The sequence below is a fragment of the Elephas maximus genome, chromosome 6 (assembly GCF_024166365.1).
Source record: "Elephas maximus indicus isolate mEleMax1 chromosome 6, mEleMax1 primary haplotype, whole genome shotgun sequence".
NCBI lineage: Eukaryota > Metazoa > Chordata > Mammalia > Proboscidea > Elephantidae > Elephas > Elephas maximus.
In genome coordinates, this window is record NC_064824.1 from 87,183,903 (window position 1) to 87,203,096 (window position 19,194).

The window sequence follows — 19,194 nt, forward strand, 5'->3', positions numbered from 1 at the left end:
CCACTCCTAGGAATATATCTTAGAGAAATAAGAGTTGTCACATGAATAGACATATGCACACCATGTTCACTGCAGCATTGTTCACAATAAAAAAAAATGGAAACAACCTAGATGCCCATCAACAGATGAATGGATAAAAAACTGTGGTATATACACACAATGCAGCACTACGAAATTCTAAAGAACAACGATGAATCTGTGAAGCATCTCATAACATGAATGAATCTGGAGGGTATTGTGCTGAGTGAAATAAATCAATCACAAAAGGACAAATATTGTATGAGACCACTACCGTAAAAACTCATGAAAAGGTTTACATACAAAAAGAATCAATATCTGATGTCAACAAGGGAGGAGAAGAAACCCTGGTGGCATAGTGGTTAAGTGCTACGGCTGTTAACCAAGAGGTCGGCAGTTCGAATTCACCAGGTGCTCCTTGGAAACTCTATCAGGCAGTTCTACTCTGCCCTATAGGGTCGCTATGAGTCAGAATCGACTCGACAGCAGGGGGTTTGCTTTGGCTTTTGAGGGAGGGGAGAGATGGGGATGGAAAAACACTAAATAGACAATAGGTAAGTGATAACTTCTGTGAAGGGTTAAGACAGTACACAATACTGGGAAAGCCAGCACAACTGTACAAGGCAAGCCCATGGTAGCTCCATAAAAAAAAAAAAATTTTTTTTTTTTTTAGAAACATCCAAATTCCCTGAGGGACTGAATTGCTAGGCTGAGGGCTGTGGAGACCAGGGTCTCAGGGAACATCTAGCTCAATTGGCATAATGTAGTTTATAAAGAAAATGTTCTACATTCTACTTTGGCAAGTAGCGTCCGGGATCTTAAAAGCCTGTGAGTGGCCATCTAGGATATTTCAGTGGTCTCACCCCTTCGGGAGCAAGAAACAATGAGGAAAACTAAAGACACAAGGGAAAGATTAGTCCAAAGGACTAATGGGCCACATCTATCACGGCCTCCACCAGATTGAGTCCAGTACAACTAGATGGTGCCCAGCTACCACCACTGACTGTTTTGACAGGGATCACAATAGAGGGTCCCAGAAAGAGCTGAAGAAAAATGTAGAACAAAATTCCAACTCAAAAAGAGAAACCAGACTTGCTGGCCTGCCAGAGACTGGAGAAACCTTGAGAGTATGGCTCCCAGACATCCTTTCAGCTCAGTAATGAGATCACTCCTGAGGTTACCCTTCAGTCAAAGATTGAATAGGCCCATGGAACAAAACAAGACTAAAGGGGGATACCAGCTCTGGGACAGGGACTGGAAGGCAAGAGGGAACAGGAAAGCTGGTAACAGGGAACCCAGGGTTGAGAAGGGAGAGTGTTGACATGTCGTGGGCTTGTTAACCAATGTCATACAATGTGTGTACTGTTTGATGAGAAACTAGTTTGTTCTGTAAACCTTCATCTAAAGTTCAATTAAAAAAAAAGTGCTATTGGCTTTAGCAGCATAAACTATTTGATAAGGTCATCAATCTCTGCAATGTCTACATGAGTTTGCTAGGTGTTAGGCTTATTTTGCCAGTACTAAAGTCAATTTTAAAAGTAATGGCACATATATCCTTTTGCTTTATTCCTTCTTAACAAAATTCTAGCTAATATATGGGTAATTATATTGGGCACCTAGGTAATCAGTTATTCATGCAGATATTCTGTGAAATGAAAATAATATTTTGAAAATGAGATACAGAATCAACCCATTTTATAGACAGAGACACGTTCCTGTCAATATACCTGTGTACTTCCATAAGAAGGAAAAATAATACAGAAAGCACTAACTTACAGGAGGTCCAGGAAGACCTTGAAGACCAGTGAAACCTCTGTGACCCTTCTGTCCTCGATCACCTCGATCTCCATGATCGCCTTTGTCACCACGAGGTCCTTGGGGTCCCTGGAAATACAGTTATCATGACACGGATATTTTTACTATAATTTTGGATATTGTGTTTTATACAGATTAATATACTTCTCTAAATAGAATCAGACCTAGGAGTTTTCGTGTAGTTTTCCCAAGGAATGGTAGGGAATCACTAAAATTGTAGACATACAGTAAAACCTGTGAAAGCAGGACCTTGTGTAGGTTCAGAAACCTGACAGGGAAGGAAAACTCAAATATTTTCCACTAAAACGAACGATAGAAAAGTGGTAAGACTGCACTTTGTCAAAGGCGGAAAACTTGGAAGACCCTGGAAAAACAAGGTCATCCCATTGAGTTCCGGCTCTCACATGTTTTACTATATAACATTCATTCCTAAAGATTCGGGTTATTTTTAATGTTCAACCTAGAATCATATCTAAAATGATGTTATTTTTAAGTTTGATCTAGCCTATCTGAAACATTTTCCAAAGGTTATATTTCATGTATTTAACTGATAATCATGTTATGTAAAAATATTACCATCCCACATAGATTATTTAAAATTAAAACATGTGTACTAATGTATTTATCATGTTACCACTAGGAATAAAAACGCTTATGAAATTTGTATATTCAAGTAAACCAACTGGATATGTCAGCTGTGACTATAGTAAGAAACTGGTAAAAACTTTTTTTGAATAAACTACACAGGAATATCATCACTAAGCCATACTCCTTTAAAGAGTACACAAAGAGACCCTGTATTATCTTCATACCTACAAATGTACAAATACAGTAATCCAAATACAGTAATCCTGCTCCTAAGAAACTGAAGAAAAAGCAATAATTAAGAATCTTATTGTGGGACAGAAGCTGTACCTAGAGGGGAAAATTATCTGTTCAGTTTTAGGTTTTTTTTTTTTTTAAGGCTTTGAGAATAACAAAAACTGAGGGGTCCAGTGGTTCACAGTAAACTGACAAAAGACATAGGGTCACCTACTTTGAGGTCAACTTCTGTTGTTTCTAGAGTTTTCCTAAAACAGAATTGAAATCCTATCAACCCCATCAGATGGGATGACTTTGGTCAATATTTCCCTTACTGCTTTTTGTTTATATTTTCTTGGATACTTTTTTCTTCTTCTTCTTTTAATTTGAATATCCTAATTGACAAAAAGTACGCAGACCTTTTTCTAATAAAAATAAGAATAGTTTTCATTAACTTTTACATATTTTATGTAACAGTGTAAATTTAAATATTAGAATCAGCCTGAATGTTTTTATAAAGTTAGAGCAGTTCTTTTACTTTTGGGACACCACAAAGTTTCATAATTGAAAATAAACTAAGCCAGAAAGCATCTAGTTTAATTATTAACTACATTTCATTTACCCATGGAAGACAAAACTACATTGTTTCTATAACTGGTTGGAAAACCATTCACTCTGACATGCTGTCCAAACATGAAATCTTTGCCAGTTTGGCTCAAATCAAAGCTGAGAAATATGATTTAACAAGAAGACCATGATTTTAAAGATATAATTGTTCTTCAGGATACAGACATTAATTTAGACAATGGGTATGTAAGCAACGTGATTTATTAGACTGCCCATAAAGAGATAATTCACTCACAGTAAAACATCCGTATAATAACAATTAACCCAAAAGCAATCATAAAGAGGAAAAAGATCAGAACACGAGTAGGACAGTGTGGTTGAAAATAAGACATAATATTTGAATAACACTTATAGCTTACAAAGAGCTTTCAAATCCACTTTCCTATGTGATCTTTAGAAGAGATTTGAGAAAAGGGCACTACTGTTCCTATTATTTTGGAAGAGAAAACTGTGACTGAAAGTTTTCATTGATTACTGAAAGAATCCATAGCTTAGTTCAGGGAAGCAGTCTTAAAATTATAGAAACAAAAATGAACTTCTGACTATTATTTTAAATTATTATTTTTGTCCAAATCTTGAGGAACTTGGTATTTTTATTTTATGAATCTTAAATTGTACTTCTTCTTTGGAAATATATTTTATATAAGAAAACATATGTTAAAATAAAATTCAGAACTTACAGGTAAGCCACGTTTTCCAGCTCTACCAGGTGGTCCTATAGGACCCCGAGAACCCTAGAAGAAATTTGCACAAAAATTAGTACGCAAAAATATATGATACACATATACTGTATAGATATAGGATGTCAAAAAACATGTGTTTGTAGTTGAGTGTTCATAAATGTATAAGTGAATCTATACATACTTTTATGGCTAAAGATTGAACTCAGGCTAATGCCCATATGCAGGTAAGAACAAGCTCATTGTAACTCCAATGACACTTCCATAGTCAGTTTTATTCATTGGCCTCACTGAATGAAGATCACCTTAGACAATTACAGTCAGACATTACTTGCTTAAATTTAACTTATGCCTGATACATATATATTTCATTTCCTAATAATCACAGTATTTTTAGATGACAAAAGTCAAAGAAATTCTGTTCAAAAATCAGTTTTCCTTTAAGACTAGAAAAATATAATTTATTCATAATTGGCTGCTTATCATTCTTTGTTTAGAATCCTTAACCAGGTGCACACATATAACCTATGTATGTATAATGGTCAATGTAAAATTGACTCTCTCCTTACCGGGTCTCCTCTTTGCCCTGCATCTCCTGGAGCACCAACAGGGCCGGGGGTTCCAGGGGCACCCTGAGATCCAGGCAGACCTGCAGGACCAGGGTCTCCACGATCACCCTGACAAGATCAATTGCAATATTATTCTCTTAATATTTATTCTAAAACAATGGTATTCTATAAGATCATGCTATTCATGCTAGGAAAAAATAGCACATTTTCCCTGTTATTAATAAATCAAATTAAAGAGAATTAGATTATTTCTTATTTCTCTCATCCCTCTCACCATCCTGGGCCACTTGTTTCCATGATGGAGGCTGCTGAACCATAGAAGTGTTCACCTGCAGAACTTCGCAGGTTTCCTGGACTAGCAGGCTTCAAACTGGGATACCCACAAACTTAGGGTACATGAAGACTTAAAGACTTTCCAGGGATGTGAAAGCAGGGATAATTTTAAGGAAACCAACTTCCAGATCTTCAACTCCAGATATACTCTTTCAGAAAACTGAGGTTTGAGCACCCTTTTCTAGATCTCCTTTATCAATCACCCATTTACCACTTTATTAAAAAAAAAAAAAAAAAAAGGAAGACCTAACACCATCTGCAATCTTACTATGGTTCAATACTCTAAGAGTAAATACCTTAGGGCACCAAACTAAGGGATTTTTCAAGAATGCGTAGTTCACTTGAATACAAAGCAAACAGACCTTTTGAAAGAAAGAAGCTACTCATTTTATTCCAGAGACACATTTATGACAAGGCTCCGAATTTTACAAGACTATTTTTTATCTTCCTAAGAAGTCAGATGTGAGGTGACTGTTATATGAAAATAAGCGCTGACTTGAAAAAATGTAGTCAGACATTTTTTCTGAAAGAAATTAAGTATTACTTTACTGCCTAGTTTGCTAGCCATGATAAACTTTTTTTAAGTTATATAACAGATAAACTGAATAAACTCAACTAGAAACTCTAAGATTTTGAAAAATATGTTTAAAGCACGCATACACTTAAAATTTCCAAGGAATCACCTTCTATGCAACTACTGAAACTATGATTTTTAAAAAATGGAAAGTTAACTTAAAAATGTGCATAGGGGTTTATAGATTTTCAAAATTATTTCAGGGAGTGTGCCAGCAAAAACTTTGAAGACTATGGCAACAAATAATGTATACTGACCAAGGGGAAAGTTATATGCTAAGAGAATTTGTTGTCCCTGAGATCACTGTAAATGGGGAGAGGGGAGGGTTTAGTTAGTCCAAGACCCTCAAAATCCTTTCTTCTCTCTTAGAAATCTAGATCAACAATTCCTAATCTTCCTTAAAAAAACCAAACCCATTGCCGTCAAGTCGATTCTGACTCATAGTGACCCTAAAGGACGGAGTAGAACTGTCCGTAGGGCTTCCAAGGCTGTAATCTTTTTGGAAGCAGAATGCTACATCTTTCTGCCGTAGAGTGGCTGGTGGGTTCAAAGCGTCGACCTTTAGGTTAGCAGCCAAGCGCTTAACCACTGTGCCACCAGAGCTCTTCTACCCAACCATTCTCACCACCTCCAAAAACTCTTTCAGTATGAAAGTGTTCTTCAGTGCCTACCCTGTGCTAAGTATTTAAACATGTTATTTAACACAAATGTCCAATGGCATAGGTACTGCATTTAAAGTATTTGCACCCTGAGGTTCAGAAAATTTGATTTCAATCCAGGTCTGTGTGGTTCCAAAGTCTGTTCTACATAATGTAGCTCTTAGAGTAGAAAGACACAATACATCAAAATGGGCTTAGGGATGGGGATGACTTTTGCCTTCCACAGTCAAATATATAGTCTGAGACAACTGTGGAACTACCCAAGAGAACTGAAACTTGAGATAAAATTAGGGAGATTTTTAGTTCACCACATGCCTAATTTAAAAATACATCATAGAATATACAATGTTTAGAAAGCCATATGGCTTATTTCCTCATGGGGCATTTACTTTAGAGGGTCAGTAGAGAAACTGAGATGTTGTTACACAGCACTATCTCTGTTTTCATGCTTTTGCAAGTGGTTTCGAAATTTAGAGCACTCCATATATATCCTTGTCCAAAGCCTTCATGTTGAACCATGAAGTTCAACTTTTTTTTTTTCCTACACTTTTATTTTGTGGTGACTGTGAGACAAACACAGTCCAAACATTAGACTTCTTCTCGTCCTCCCCGCCCCAGGACTATCCAACTCCATAGCTCATGTACCCCAATTACAGCTATTGTTGGGTTGGAATAATGGTGTCATGGATTGAATTGTGTCCCCCAAAAAATGTGTGTATTAGCTTGGTTAGGCCATGATTCCCAGTACTGTATGGTTGTCCTCCATTTTGTGATTATAATTTCATGTTGAGAGGATTAGGGTGGGATTGTAACACCACCCTCACTCAGGTCACCTCCCTGATCCAAGTTTCCCTGGGATGTGGCCTGCACCGCCTTTTATCTCAAGAGATAAAAGGAAAGGGAAGCAAGCAGAGAGTTGGGGACCTCAAACCACCAAGAAAGCAGCACCAGGAGCAGAGCGCATCCTTTGAACACGGGGTCCCTGCGCCTGAGAAGCTCCTTGACTAGGGGAAGCCTTCCTCCAGAGCTGACAGAGAGAGAGAAAGCCTTCCCCTGGAGCCAACACCCTGAATTTGGACTTGTAACCTACTAGGCTGTGAGAAAATAAATTTCTCTTTGTTAAAGCCATCCACTTGTGGTATTTCTGTTACGGCAACACAAGATGACTAAGACAAATGGCTTCTCACCAGGATTCCAACTTATCCTGAATCCCCTTCTCATTTCTTAACAAAAATACCACACATGTGATTGAGAGAGGTAAGTTCTTCTTCACATTCACCACCAGGAGGTGAAAGACAGTACAAAAAGCTCACCAACCCTTCTCCAAGTGGAAACCACCTCAGCCTAAAGCACTCACCTTCCCTGAGTCTTACAAGCAATTTGCTTTCCTATACTTAATAAAATACGTCATCCAGCTTTCTGTATTCAACTCTCATTTCACTTACTAAAACCAAAAAAACCAAACCCATTGCAATCAGGTCGACTCCAACTCATAGTGACCCTATAGGACAGAATAGAACTGCCCCACGGAGTTTCCAAGGAGCATCTGGTGGATTCCAACTGCTGACACTTTGGTTAGCAGCCTAAGCTCTTAACCACTATGCCACCTACGAGACATACCAAAATTATGATCTCACAAAAAGGGTTGTTACTATTAGAAAAACCAGAGCTGCATTGAAGGGTATAAGGATGAAGGGTAGTTTCACTATCTCTTATTATGAAGATTTCATGGTCACACTACTACACATTTTCTAATCATTAAAATTGCTCTTACACGTTCTCCAACAGCACCATCCCGTCCTGGAGTACCATCATTACCAGCAGGACCCTATAAAGAATCATATTTGAAAACAAAAAAAATTAATTAAATAATGAAAAAAAAATCTCATTCTAATTGCTAGAAAAATTAGAGCATGCTTTCCATATCTTTTCTGTTAACTACAAATTCACATATATGGAAATCTTAGTCAAAAAGTCTTCTGCCATCTTTTTGACCATTTTGAATTACTTGTGAAATTATTAATACATTCTTATGTAATCTAAAGTCTTCATTTCTATTTTTTTATTTTAAAAAAGAAAAAATCCTCAAACCCTTTGAAATAAATAAACTTCAATTAAATTTTTAGTATTTTGGGTTTTGTTTACATTGCCAGGGAATAGTTTTTCTCACTATTACTTCTTGAGCTTTTCCAAATAATATCCTTAAAATTTTGAACTAAGATAACTCTAAGTTCATATGACATTAAGGCTGCATATTATATGATCCCAACTATAAGACATTGTAGAAAAGGCAAAACTATAAAAAAAAAAAAAAAATAGAGTAAAAAGATCTGTGGTTTCCAGGAATTCAGGGAGAGGGGAGGGATGAACAGGTGAAGCACAGGACATTTTAAAGACAGTGAAATTATTTTCCATGACACTATAATGGTGGATATATAAATTATGCATTGTCAAAACCCACAGAACTCTATAACAGGAGAGAATGAAGCCTAATGTAACTTCAGTTAATGATAATGTATCAATACTGGTTCATCAGCTGTAACCAAAGTACCACACCAACGTGAATAGAGGGGAAATTGTGGGTGGAGGTGGGGGTGGGGAGATGGGGAGAGCAGGTATCTGGGAACTCTCTGTACTTTTTTCTCAGTTTTTCTGTGAACCTACAACTGTTCTAAAAAAAAAAAAAAGGAGAGAGAGAAAGAGAGACAGACCTGTCTTCTTTCCCTTTTCTCTTCCTAATTTTTTTTCAGAACTACAACTTATCCATTTGATCAAAAATTTCTCTGAAAGGCATTGATTGCTCCTTTTAAGAAAAGGTGACATTAACTGTTTTGTGATTTACTCATTAAAGCACTAAAGAGAGGAGATTACAATCTGTTACTTCTCGAATTGCCTTTCAAAAACTGATTTCTGCTCAAAAGAGCCTAAGGGAACATGACATCTATAATCTTAGAGTAACATTTAAGTAAAATGATCTCTACTTAGTTCACCCTTTTTACAGGCTGTAATAGTTATGTTAATCCTATCACCATAAAACTTGGCAATTTTGACAAACGTGCCATTAGAGGATGAAATAATAACAAGAGAAAAGATGAGTGGATGTGTCTTTTAACCTTCAAAATGATTTGGCAATAACCTAAATCATCTAAAATGTTTAGTTCCAGACTGGATGAAGGTCAGTGCAAAGGTACCAATCTTGATTCCTTTTCTTTATGTCATCATTAAGTCAACTCTCTAGGGAAGGGAAGTACATCAAATAATATCACTAAAAAATGTCCTTAAAGTCAAATGTACAATCAATTTCTAAATGAAAAAATTTGCCCCATGGCACCCAGATAGCAAAAAGTAGAGTTATTTTCACAATAGTACTCACTTCAGGTCCAGGCTCCCCTACGGGACCGTTTGAGCCTGAGGGTCCCACAGGTCCAGGTGGACCTTTATCTCCTGGCCCACCAGTTGGTCCTACTTTTCCTGGTGTGCCCTGATATAAAAGAACAAAAATATTAACTAACTTTGAAGAAATTTAAGAATGTCAGTTCACATTGTTTGCTTGTGTTCAAATGGGACTACAGTACAGCTTTCCATAACAATTGTCCATTATCACTCATGCCACTGTAATGCATCTTAGAGTTATGCTCAGTTCTTATCATACTCCTTCTGACATATCAAAAGGGCCAGAAAACTTTACCCAAAGAATTTGGTCTTTGTTCTTGGTTCCTGAAAGATAACTTCTAAAACTTTGGAATTTCCTCAGTGATTGAAATGTCTTTGATGAGGGTTCTGAATACATGAAAATGAGGGAAATTTCATCAATGAGATAGAATGACACAATAACCACAACAGTGGGTTCACACATAGCAAAGACCCTGGAGATGGTGCAAGGCCAGGCAACATTTCGTTTTGTTATACATAAGGTCACCGTGAGCCAGAGCTGACTCAAGGGCAACTAACAACAACAACCAGACCACAACTACCTTACAGATTATGCTAATGATGTGACTCAGATGGGGGCCAGCCAGACCAGCAAGAGCCATCTTATGATATCAGCCCAATAAAGGTTCTACACACAGAAGCTTCAAGGGCTTCCTGGTTGGTGAAAGATATTGGCACACGTGTAAGGGCAGCATGTCCCTTTTTGAGACATGGAAGCTTCAAGTTAGAAACCCTCCCAGATATCACCCTATGCATCTCTTCATTTGCAGCCTTTTTGCTACAATAAAAGTATAATCATAAGCATAGCACTTTTTGTGAGTTTGGTGCGTCATTTTAGCGAGTTATCAAACCAGAAGGAGTATTGAGAGGCAACAGTCAGATGTGAGGGAGTGCATTGAAGACCTCTGAGCTTACAGCTGATATCCTGAAGGTGTAGTGGGAAACCTTTGAAATTGTAGGCAGCAGGACAGAAGTGTGTCTAGGGGACTCCCAAGCTTGTGGCTGGGATCTGAGTTCTTAGACTGACTTGACAATCTGGAAGACTATGCTCTTTTAATTTCTGAAATCTGATTTCTCATGGTTAGGACAGACGGAAGAAATACTGCATGTGCAGTTGGGAGAAGAATTGAATAGAACTGAGGTGGAATTGCAATGTGATTGGATAGATGGAATTCCCTCATTCTGTTGGTGCGAGAAGTGGAGCAGATTGCATTGATCCTCACAGCCCCCAACTCAGGTGTGCACTTTGTGCTCTAATCATATGTACCATGGTCAGTTCTGGCTGGCTTTAGAAGTCTACATCACTATTAAGACATGCTCATCATTTTTCACTCCTTTGTCTGCTCACTTCACTTCTATATCCTGATACTTTAGTCTCCCTTTTGAGGGATTACACTTTCATGTCCTTGTCTCACTATTGATAACAGTAAGATATCTTCTTACTTCTGATTTGCTAATTGTAGATCTTTACCCACATATCCCCCAGCTCTGGGGCCCTAGGAGTAATGTCTCTGTCTACACTGCATATAAAAAAAATTTTTTTTTTCTCAAGCATGTAATCTTTCAGTGGTAAATTTTAGTCTCTCCAAAGCTAACACCGAATCAAACTTTTATCATTCTCCAGGGAATATGACAGTCTTAAGCATGCTCCAGAGAATAGAAGATTACTTTTAGGATCCTTCACAGCTAACCCAACATTCACTTCTAATCTTATTCACTTTAGCTCAACTACTTTTACCCTTTGATAGTTTATGAAAACCTACTCCCTGAACTGTGAAATATGGATATTTTTGGGTTTTTTTTTTAAAAAAGGCTACCTACTCACCAGGATATTACTCCCCTTATCTAGCTCCATGGATCTTTCTAATCTTTGAAGAAGTATTTAAAAGTCACCAGAAAATCATGTTCTTAATAGCCTACTTCTCTAGTCACAGGGTTAAACAGGCATATTTTCCAAAGATTTTGCAAGGAACTTAAGAATTTGACCTTTAAGAACAGAATTTATGTCTAAAAAAGGATTACATTTAAACGATTTAAGTACATTTATTAAGCAAAAAATTATGATCTATTCTCTCCACACAAATTATATCATACATAATCAGAAGATATACTGACTGATGCAGCAACTCACCGCTGGGCCTGGCAGGCCGGGCATGCCTCGCTCTCCACGTTGCCCAGGCATGCCGACAATTCCTCTTTGCCCAGTAGTTCCAGCTGGACCAGGAGGACCATCTGGACCCTAATGTTGAGAATAAACTACAATTAAAAATTCTCCAGGGTAAAACTATATCCAAGAATTTTACAGTATATTACAGTTTTTTCAGAAATTTCAGTATGAGGAAAAGTCCTCTGGTTCATTGAACCATGATTATGTGTATGCATGGAGCCCTGGTGGTGCAGTGGTTCAGTGTTCAGCTGCTAACCAAAAGGTCTCCAGTTCAAATCCACCAGCTGCTCCTTGGAAACCTATGGGGCAGCTCTACTCTGACCTATAAGGTCACTATGAGTCGGGATCAACTGGACGGCAGTGGGTTGGTTGGTTTGGTTATATACACACATATATACACAAATACATAAACAGAGCCTCTAAGGTTAGTCAAAGGTGAAAGTGGCTTAGCAGTTAGTAAGGAACTTGAAAATTAATGTAAATATTAACTGAATAAAAGAAGTAACTGGAGAAATATTTTTGCTCTTTTGAAGCAGACAAAAAGAAATTTTAAGGAAGTAAGAGAAATCTGAGAAAGTGCAGTGGACTGTATCAGTATCGATATCCTGATGTGAGAGTGTACAATATTTTTGCAAGATGTTATTATTACCCAGGAAAACTGGGTCAAGTGTACACAGGGTCCTTTTGTATTATTTCATATGACTGCATTTAAATGTACAATCATCTCAAAATAAAAAAGTTAAAAAATAAAGTAAAGAAATAGTGAATTACCTAAACAGATTAATGTTTAGAGGCATTTGGATAATAAATAAGATAATGTTTTTTAATTAAATGTTCATACAGAACAGATATTTGAAGAAAACTGATTCTTTGTTAGTTTTTGAACACCATCTTCATTACTGCTATATTTTTATTATATGTATACATATTTTTTTTTCTAGAGGAGAGAATGAAAATTAAAAACCTGTGGCACATAAAGCACTAAGGATTTATGAGCACGCCCAGTGTGATGTTTAGACAGTTTCTTTGAGGCAGTGACTATTATGGGTATCTATCTGTAAATATCTCAAGTAGGGGTGGTCTAGAATAGAGATGCTAAACTTACAGACTGCCCATCTTCTCCTGGGTCCCCTTTGTCTCCTGGGCCACCCGGGGGTCCAGCTGGTCCTCGATCTCCCACTCGCCCATGAGAACCAGGGTCCCCACGAAGACCTGGAGGTCCCTCTTTCCCAGGGTCCCCCAAGGGCCCTGCAGGTCCTGGAGCTCCCTAGTGCAACACAGAATGAAACACCCGGGAGAGTAAAGTGGATGCCAAGCCAAGTAAGAGGAACTGTAGTAACGTCTCAGTGTCTGACCCAGATGCCTGTTAGTTAATCAGTCATTCAGTATATGCAAACAAAGCACAACAAAAACAGCCTTCGATTAATTCCTCAGGAGAAAATCTACATATCACTTTCAGACAATTCGCTCTGAGCTGTTATTTAAGAGTGATGAAATGAACTTAAATTTTCAACTTCTTTAAGGCTCTGCTCCAACAACGAATATAAAGACGATATTTTATTCTGTCTGACCTTATCTTAGAATGAATGAATGATGTTTATTAAAGAAAGTTTCAAAGATACTTCCTAACAGAAGGGAATGAGTCTTAGCACCCAATACTGTTAGTATTTAGTACCTCAGTGGAATAATATTCAAACATTGGGGCTAAAAAGGACTTGCAAATAAGCTCCTCCAAAAAATACTGGATTATTAAATCTAAATTTGCTTTGACAAAATACTGGTATAATTATTGACAAAAGAGTTATCAACATAGGAAAATAAACAAGGTATAAAAGAATAAATAATAGCTCAATTAAATACACACATACATACACCTATATATACATACATGTATCTATATATATGTATATAGAGACACATACATAAATATGTGCAATTAGTCCGTTATCAATGATTTGAATTACTCTATTGACTTACAGTAGGTCCTGGAGGTCCAACTCTACCAGCAGAACCAGGAAACCCTGTAGCACCCTAGAAATACAATGCCATTTAAGCAAATTTTTAAATTATATTAATTAGTTACATTTACTTGCCTGCAATCTATTTTTTCACAGGGAGACTTAGGCCTTTAGATGCCCTTCCATGTTATGACCAATTTTTTTTTCTTGATATAATGTGTCATATGTTTTTGAGAACGATCCTGGATTAATTAGTAGGAAGAGTGTTATTTTTCTTTTTCCAGTTTTCATTTATCCTGAACCTTCTCAACTAGGGCTAAAATCACATTAATATTTTATGTAACAGAATTATACAATGTGCTTTCACATTATTCATTTTTGCCGTATATAGGTAATATTTATTTTTCACCTGAATCAGCTGGATCTCCAAGGTAACAAAACTGATTTTAATCCAGATATCTAAGAGTTCTTTCCATTACAGTATAGTTAATACAAGTAAAATTTTACTGTTACAGCGTCATATTAAAATTGAAAGTGGCTCACAAAGCACTACATGTCTATCATTAGCTGGTCATAACTCCTAGAGTTACCAATCAACTTACAGGTGGACCCTGAGTTCCTCGGCCACCCTTTAGTCCAGGTACCCCATTAGGACCCTAAATAGAAAGAAAAACAAAACAGCACTTCTGTAATTAGAAAATAATGGGTTAACACAAGCCCCAACTTTGTGCATTAGACTCAAATTATGTCTTTTTTCCCCCCCTTAAACTTACATGTGGGCCAGGGGATCCTGCAAGACCTTGTGGTCCAGGAGAGCCGGCATCTCCCTTCTGTCCTGGCTCTCCAGGCTCACCTTTCACACCAGGCTGCCCATCAGGACCCTATATGCAATTGTATAAATGAGCGATTGATTGTAAGACTTATAGGCAAATTATTTCACACTAATTATTGCCATCATATCATTTATTGTAAAATGGTCCTTTGTAATTAAAAGAAAAATCCACCCTAATGAGGTCTTTGAAGACAGCATGAAAAAATAAGCTATCCCACCACATTTTTATCGTAATAAGTATGTAAACCCAAATAGTACAAACTCATCAATTCTAGTGCTAATCTAGGAAAAAGTGTATTGAAAATTATATTGCCTACAAAACTATAAACTTTCTAGAATCCTTCACGTACCTTCAAAACAGAACAGTGATAATTAATTAAACTCAATGCTATAACAAGAGGAGTGTTCATTTACAAATTGAGGATATTTGAAAATTGTACCTGGGGTCCAGCAAAACCAACAGCCCCTGTTGGGCCATTTTCACCACGAGAACCCTGAGAAGACAAAGATTACTTTAGCTTCCACACATTATTCTAAAGAGGAACAGTACTTAAAATTACAACTATATAAATGTGACATGGTTTAAAATGTGTATAGAGAGAGATATATTAGAGATATTGCTTGAGGGAGACTTTCACAGGTGATATAGAGATATGGGTCATAGAACAAAATTTTCAAGGTCAAGTTTTCAAAGATGCTTCCTACCTAGACTTAATAGATTGTGTAGAAATAACACACTGATAATTTTCAAGTTAATTAAAAGTTGAAAACCAGGAAGCTATAAATAGCCTAAACAAACAGGTATGGTTTTATATAAATATCAAGACAAATGGTGAAATGTTTTACTACTCAGTCTTACACTAAAAAACATGAAAATACTGTCACTTACAGGATTGCCACGGGAGCCTGGAGGACCAACTAAACCTCGAGGACCAGGTTCACCCTAGAAAGAAGATTTTAAATGTTTATTGTCCAAGGCAATGCCAAAACAAAACAAAATTATAGGACGTTGGGCATATGTGTGGGAAAATGAGAGGGGAAAGAATTGATGATAACGCAGCATGGCTATCATATTTTATGGAAGAGAAAACTTTGTGAAAGAGCCAAAATTCATGTCAATAATTTTAGGTCTATAAAATAAAAACTTGTGACATTACCTTTTCTCCAGTGGGACCAGCAGGGCCCGGAGGGCCCAAGGGACCAGGAAGACCCTGTCAATTAACAGAACACAGAAATGTTGAAGAAAATTCAGCACAGACACCCCCCTGTTAAACAAACAAAAAAGAAGTAACTATTTTGTTACAGCTTGGTTGTTTTTGTAAAAACACTATCTACAACGAGCAATATAATCTCTACATATTCTCAAGATTTTTCTATCTAGTCTAACATGATTTCCATTAAATTTTCTCCACAGAACTTTAATTTTTTTTCAATCCAAATCAACTCATCAATACAAAAGACATTCTTTGAACATTAGATCTAAATTAATGGTATTCCTCAACAATGTCCGTAGTTCCTGGGTCTATTTAATTTTTCTAATATCTATTTTGAAAAATTGAGTATAGATTGAATAGAGGCTTTTCTTCTTGTGTGTAGAATACTACATTTTAAAATTATAATCTAATAGCATAATATTGCTTCTTTTCAGTGAAAATGCGAAATTTTATGAAAGCATTAAGTTCTGTACATTCTTCTGAGATGAAAAGGAGTGTTCTTTACATTCTTCTGAGATGAAAAGGAGTGTTCTTTACACTCAGATTGTAAGAGAGCTGCCACATGAGGATGCCACCTGGCTCATCTTGACACAAGGTCAAAATCTTTAAAAGCTGTAGTATATTGGAGTCTTTTCTAAAACAAATTGTCTGACATTTGTGTATGGCCTCTTCAGGTACAGCCCAGATATCCTTTTGTCATTTAATTTCTGAACGTTTTACTGAAGAAACTTAAGCAACAAAAATGACTTTTTAATTTTATATTTTTGACAAGAACATGAAAAACCTGTGCTGTTATATTCTCTGGATCTATAATAGAACAGTATTCTTCCAACAATTTACCTAACTTACTTCCTTAAAGGACAAGATTAAATATAAAGACCACTTCATTACTTACATCCACATTTTTTTCATATAAAAGAAATGTGTTATTCATTTTTTTTTTCTTTACTACGATTTTACAGTAAATGTTTTAATCTGCTTCTTTGTTAAAATAATGCACTGCTCTCACTAAATAAAAAACAGTGTATAAGTTCTGGCCCCATTATATCGCATTTTTAAAGTTAGATGATAGGAACTATAAAGATGTATGTCAGATTTCACATTAAAATGAACCCTCAATGTATGACTCCTTCAAACAGTATCACATGCTTACTACACATTCCAGACTATTCATGATATATACAATAATACACTAGATTTACTTAGACTGCTTTTGAAAAATTATATCAAATATTAGATTTAATTAAAAGGCAAGAGATAGCGCATGTTCACAGTTGGGTGAATTAAACATTTCACCGTTAATGAGCTTTTCAGAAAAAGAAAAAATAGATAATTACAACCTAGCTAAAAACTTTTTAGCATTCTAGTTTCTTTTCTTCATCAAAAGCTAATGTAACCAATGTCTTAACAGTGGCACAATGTGTAAAACCAATATTAATAGTGATCTCTTTTTGATGGTATAACTGCTATTTTCAGGGCCCAACATGATAACTAACAGCAAAGCATGTCATACTGAAACAGAAATTACTTGTCAAATATCAGAAACTATTCCAGGAAGTAGTGTATGTCTGAGTCACTGTAGCTAACTGGGCTTCCATGAGGGCATCATTCATGTCTGAAAATATACTGTCCTTCTAGTCTCTCTCTTTTTCTAGTCAGATTGCCCTCGGTATTACAAATGTACCCTATTTTTGAGGACCTAAAGCTTGTTCAATGTCAGTTTCTGATATGACATGAAACAATATTTTGGGGTCAACCATCCTTCTTGACATTTGACTTACTCAGTCTCTTTATTGATGAAAGCACTAACCATGATTCATTGTGTAGTAATTTTCTCACCCGACATCCAAGATATTGAGAAACGTTTATCACAACATTGGCTCCTACACAAAACTCTACTTGCCTGCACTGGAATGAGGTTTGGGCCAGCTTATTATTAGATCAGCATTTTAAGAGAAATAAATTTTGCACATAAAATGATAGAGAATGATAAGGAGGGTTTCCATCCCTTAAAGCGTTAATCACACAGACACAATAAAAAGGTGTTTTATTTCAGTCTCTCAAAAATGACTACTTTTTGACTTGCTTTAGTTTGGAGAAGCTCTGGTAGTGCAGAGGTTAAAGCACTCATCTGCCAACCACAAGGTCAGTGGTTCAAACTCATCAGACACTCCGTGGGAGAAAGATGTGGCAAATCTACCTGCACAAAGATTAACAGCCTTGGAAACCCTATGGGGCAGGTCTACCCTGTCCTATAGGGCCGCTGTAAGTCAGAATCAACTCAATTGCAATGGGAATGGGTTTAGTTCAGAGTAAGCAAAATTAGTATTCATGGTTGATCAACATCAAAACTCAAATTTCATCCTTCTCCAAGTCCTGACTGCCAAGGAAACATGATCAACTTTTTTTGTGAAAGTTCAGGCAAATTCACATGGTAATGGTAATGCTGATTTCTAGCCCAGCTAGGAAAAGGACTGCTTTTACTTACTCTTGCTCCATCATTTCCAGCTGTGCCTTCAGCACCTTTCTCTCCTACGCCACCCTGGGAAAACACACAAATATTATTTATTTATTTATTGTATCTTTCTCACACTTGCACAGAAGCTTCATGAGAGCAGGGGTTTATCTGTCCTGTTTATATTTGTGTCCTCTAGAGCCTAAAATGGTGCCTGGCACTGCACATTTTCTCAATAAATACACATATTGAATGAATGAATGAGTAAATTAATGACTTGTGACTCAAGATGGTAGAAAGTTAAAGCACCCCCAGAAAATCATAATCAATAGAAAGTCAAAATGGATGAATTAAAAGAACAAGACTTACTCTGTCACCCTTGGGCCCAGGAGTTCCTGCAATTCCTCTTTCTCCAGGCATACCCTGAAGACCTGGTGGGCCTGTATCTCCAGGGGTCCCAGTTGGGCCTGGACTTCCCTAAAATGAACAAACAATGAATGACCGCATCAATATATTAAGACTGAATTACACGAAATTTCTGTTTTGGAAGTCAAAAACAGTTGAATGTCAGCAATTTCATATAGTTTACCTCAGTGTTTACACTTTTTATTTGGGAAAATTGTCTTGTCTGAGTTGATTTTTTGAAATAAGAAAATAATACTTTGCCATTTTGATTGTTGTTTTATGTTTTCAACTTGTATCTTTCGAGAAAATTGACTATCAGTTCAAATAAAAATAGTATAATTGCCTTTTTTGGCCATGTTATAGGCATTGTAATAAAGAGGACATTGCATTACATTTAGAGAAATATTCAACTCTCTGTCTAGTAAGCCTGTGACATTAAGCTGTATTGAGAATCATTCAGTCATTACATTGCGTATCTTATTCAATCACTCTGGACCCTGAAGACATAACAAGGGACCTCATGTTACACAACCATGAAAAATTGTACTTCAGTTGTTTATACACAAATTATCCATATTATCTTTTACCAATCACAAAATGACACCCCAAAAGAAAGGATGATTTTTGCTTTATAATGCATTGTATTTTCAGATTT

The 19,194-nt window shown here is 36.5% G+C and overlaps 1 protein-coding gene across 1 annotated transcript in view; it reads right to left on the reverse strand.

Annotated features, from left to right (window-relative positions):
• The window catches only part of COL5A2 (collagen type V alpha 2 chain), a 154,915-nt gene that overhangs the window by 12,526 nt on the left and 123,195 nt on the right, over positions 1 to 19,194 (reverse strand). The window contains exons 34-48 of the mRNA XM_049887658.1: positions 18,504 to 18,611; positions 18,168 to 18,221; positions 15,623 to 15,676; positions 15,355 to 15,408; positions 14,906 to 14,959; positions 14,407 to 14,514; positions 14,236 to 14,289; positions 13,653 to 13,706; positions 12,781 to 12,942; positions 11,640 to 11,747; positions 9,450 to 9,557; positions 7,851 to 7,904; positions 4,511 to 4,618; positions 3,942 to 3,995; positions 1,795 to 1,902 (exon numbers count right to left, since the gene is read on the reverse strand). Coding sequence (XP_049743615.1) covers positions 1,795 to 1,902; positions 3,942 to 3,995; positions 4,511 to 4,618; positions 7,851 to 7,904; positions 9,450 to 9,557; positions 11,640 to 11,747; positions 12,781 to 12,942; positions 13,653 to 13,706; positions 14,236 to 14,289; positions 14,407 to 14,514; positions 14,906 to 14,959; positions 15,355 to 15,408; positions 15,623 to 15,676; positions 18,168 to 18,221; positions 18,504 to 18,611 — 1,242 coding nt within the window. The remainder of the gene's footprint in view (positions 1 to 1,794; positions 1,903 to 3,941; positions 3,996 to 4,510; positions 4,619 to 7,850; positions 7,905 to 9,449; positions 9,558 to 11,639; positions 11,748 to 12,780; positions 12,943 to 13,652; positions 13,707 to 14,235; positions 14,290 to 14,406; positions 14,515 to 14,905; positions 14,960 to 15,354; positions 15,409 to 15,622; positions 15,677 to 18,167; positions 18,222 to 18,503; positions 18,612 to 19,194) is intronic.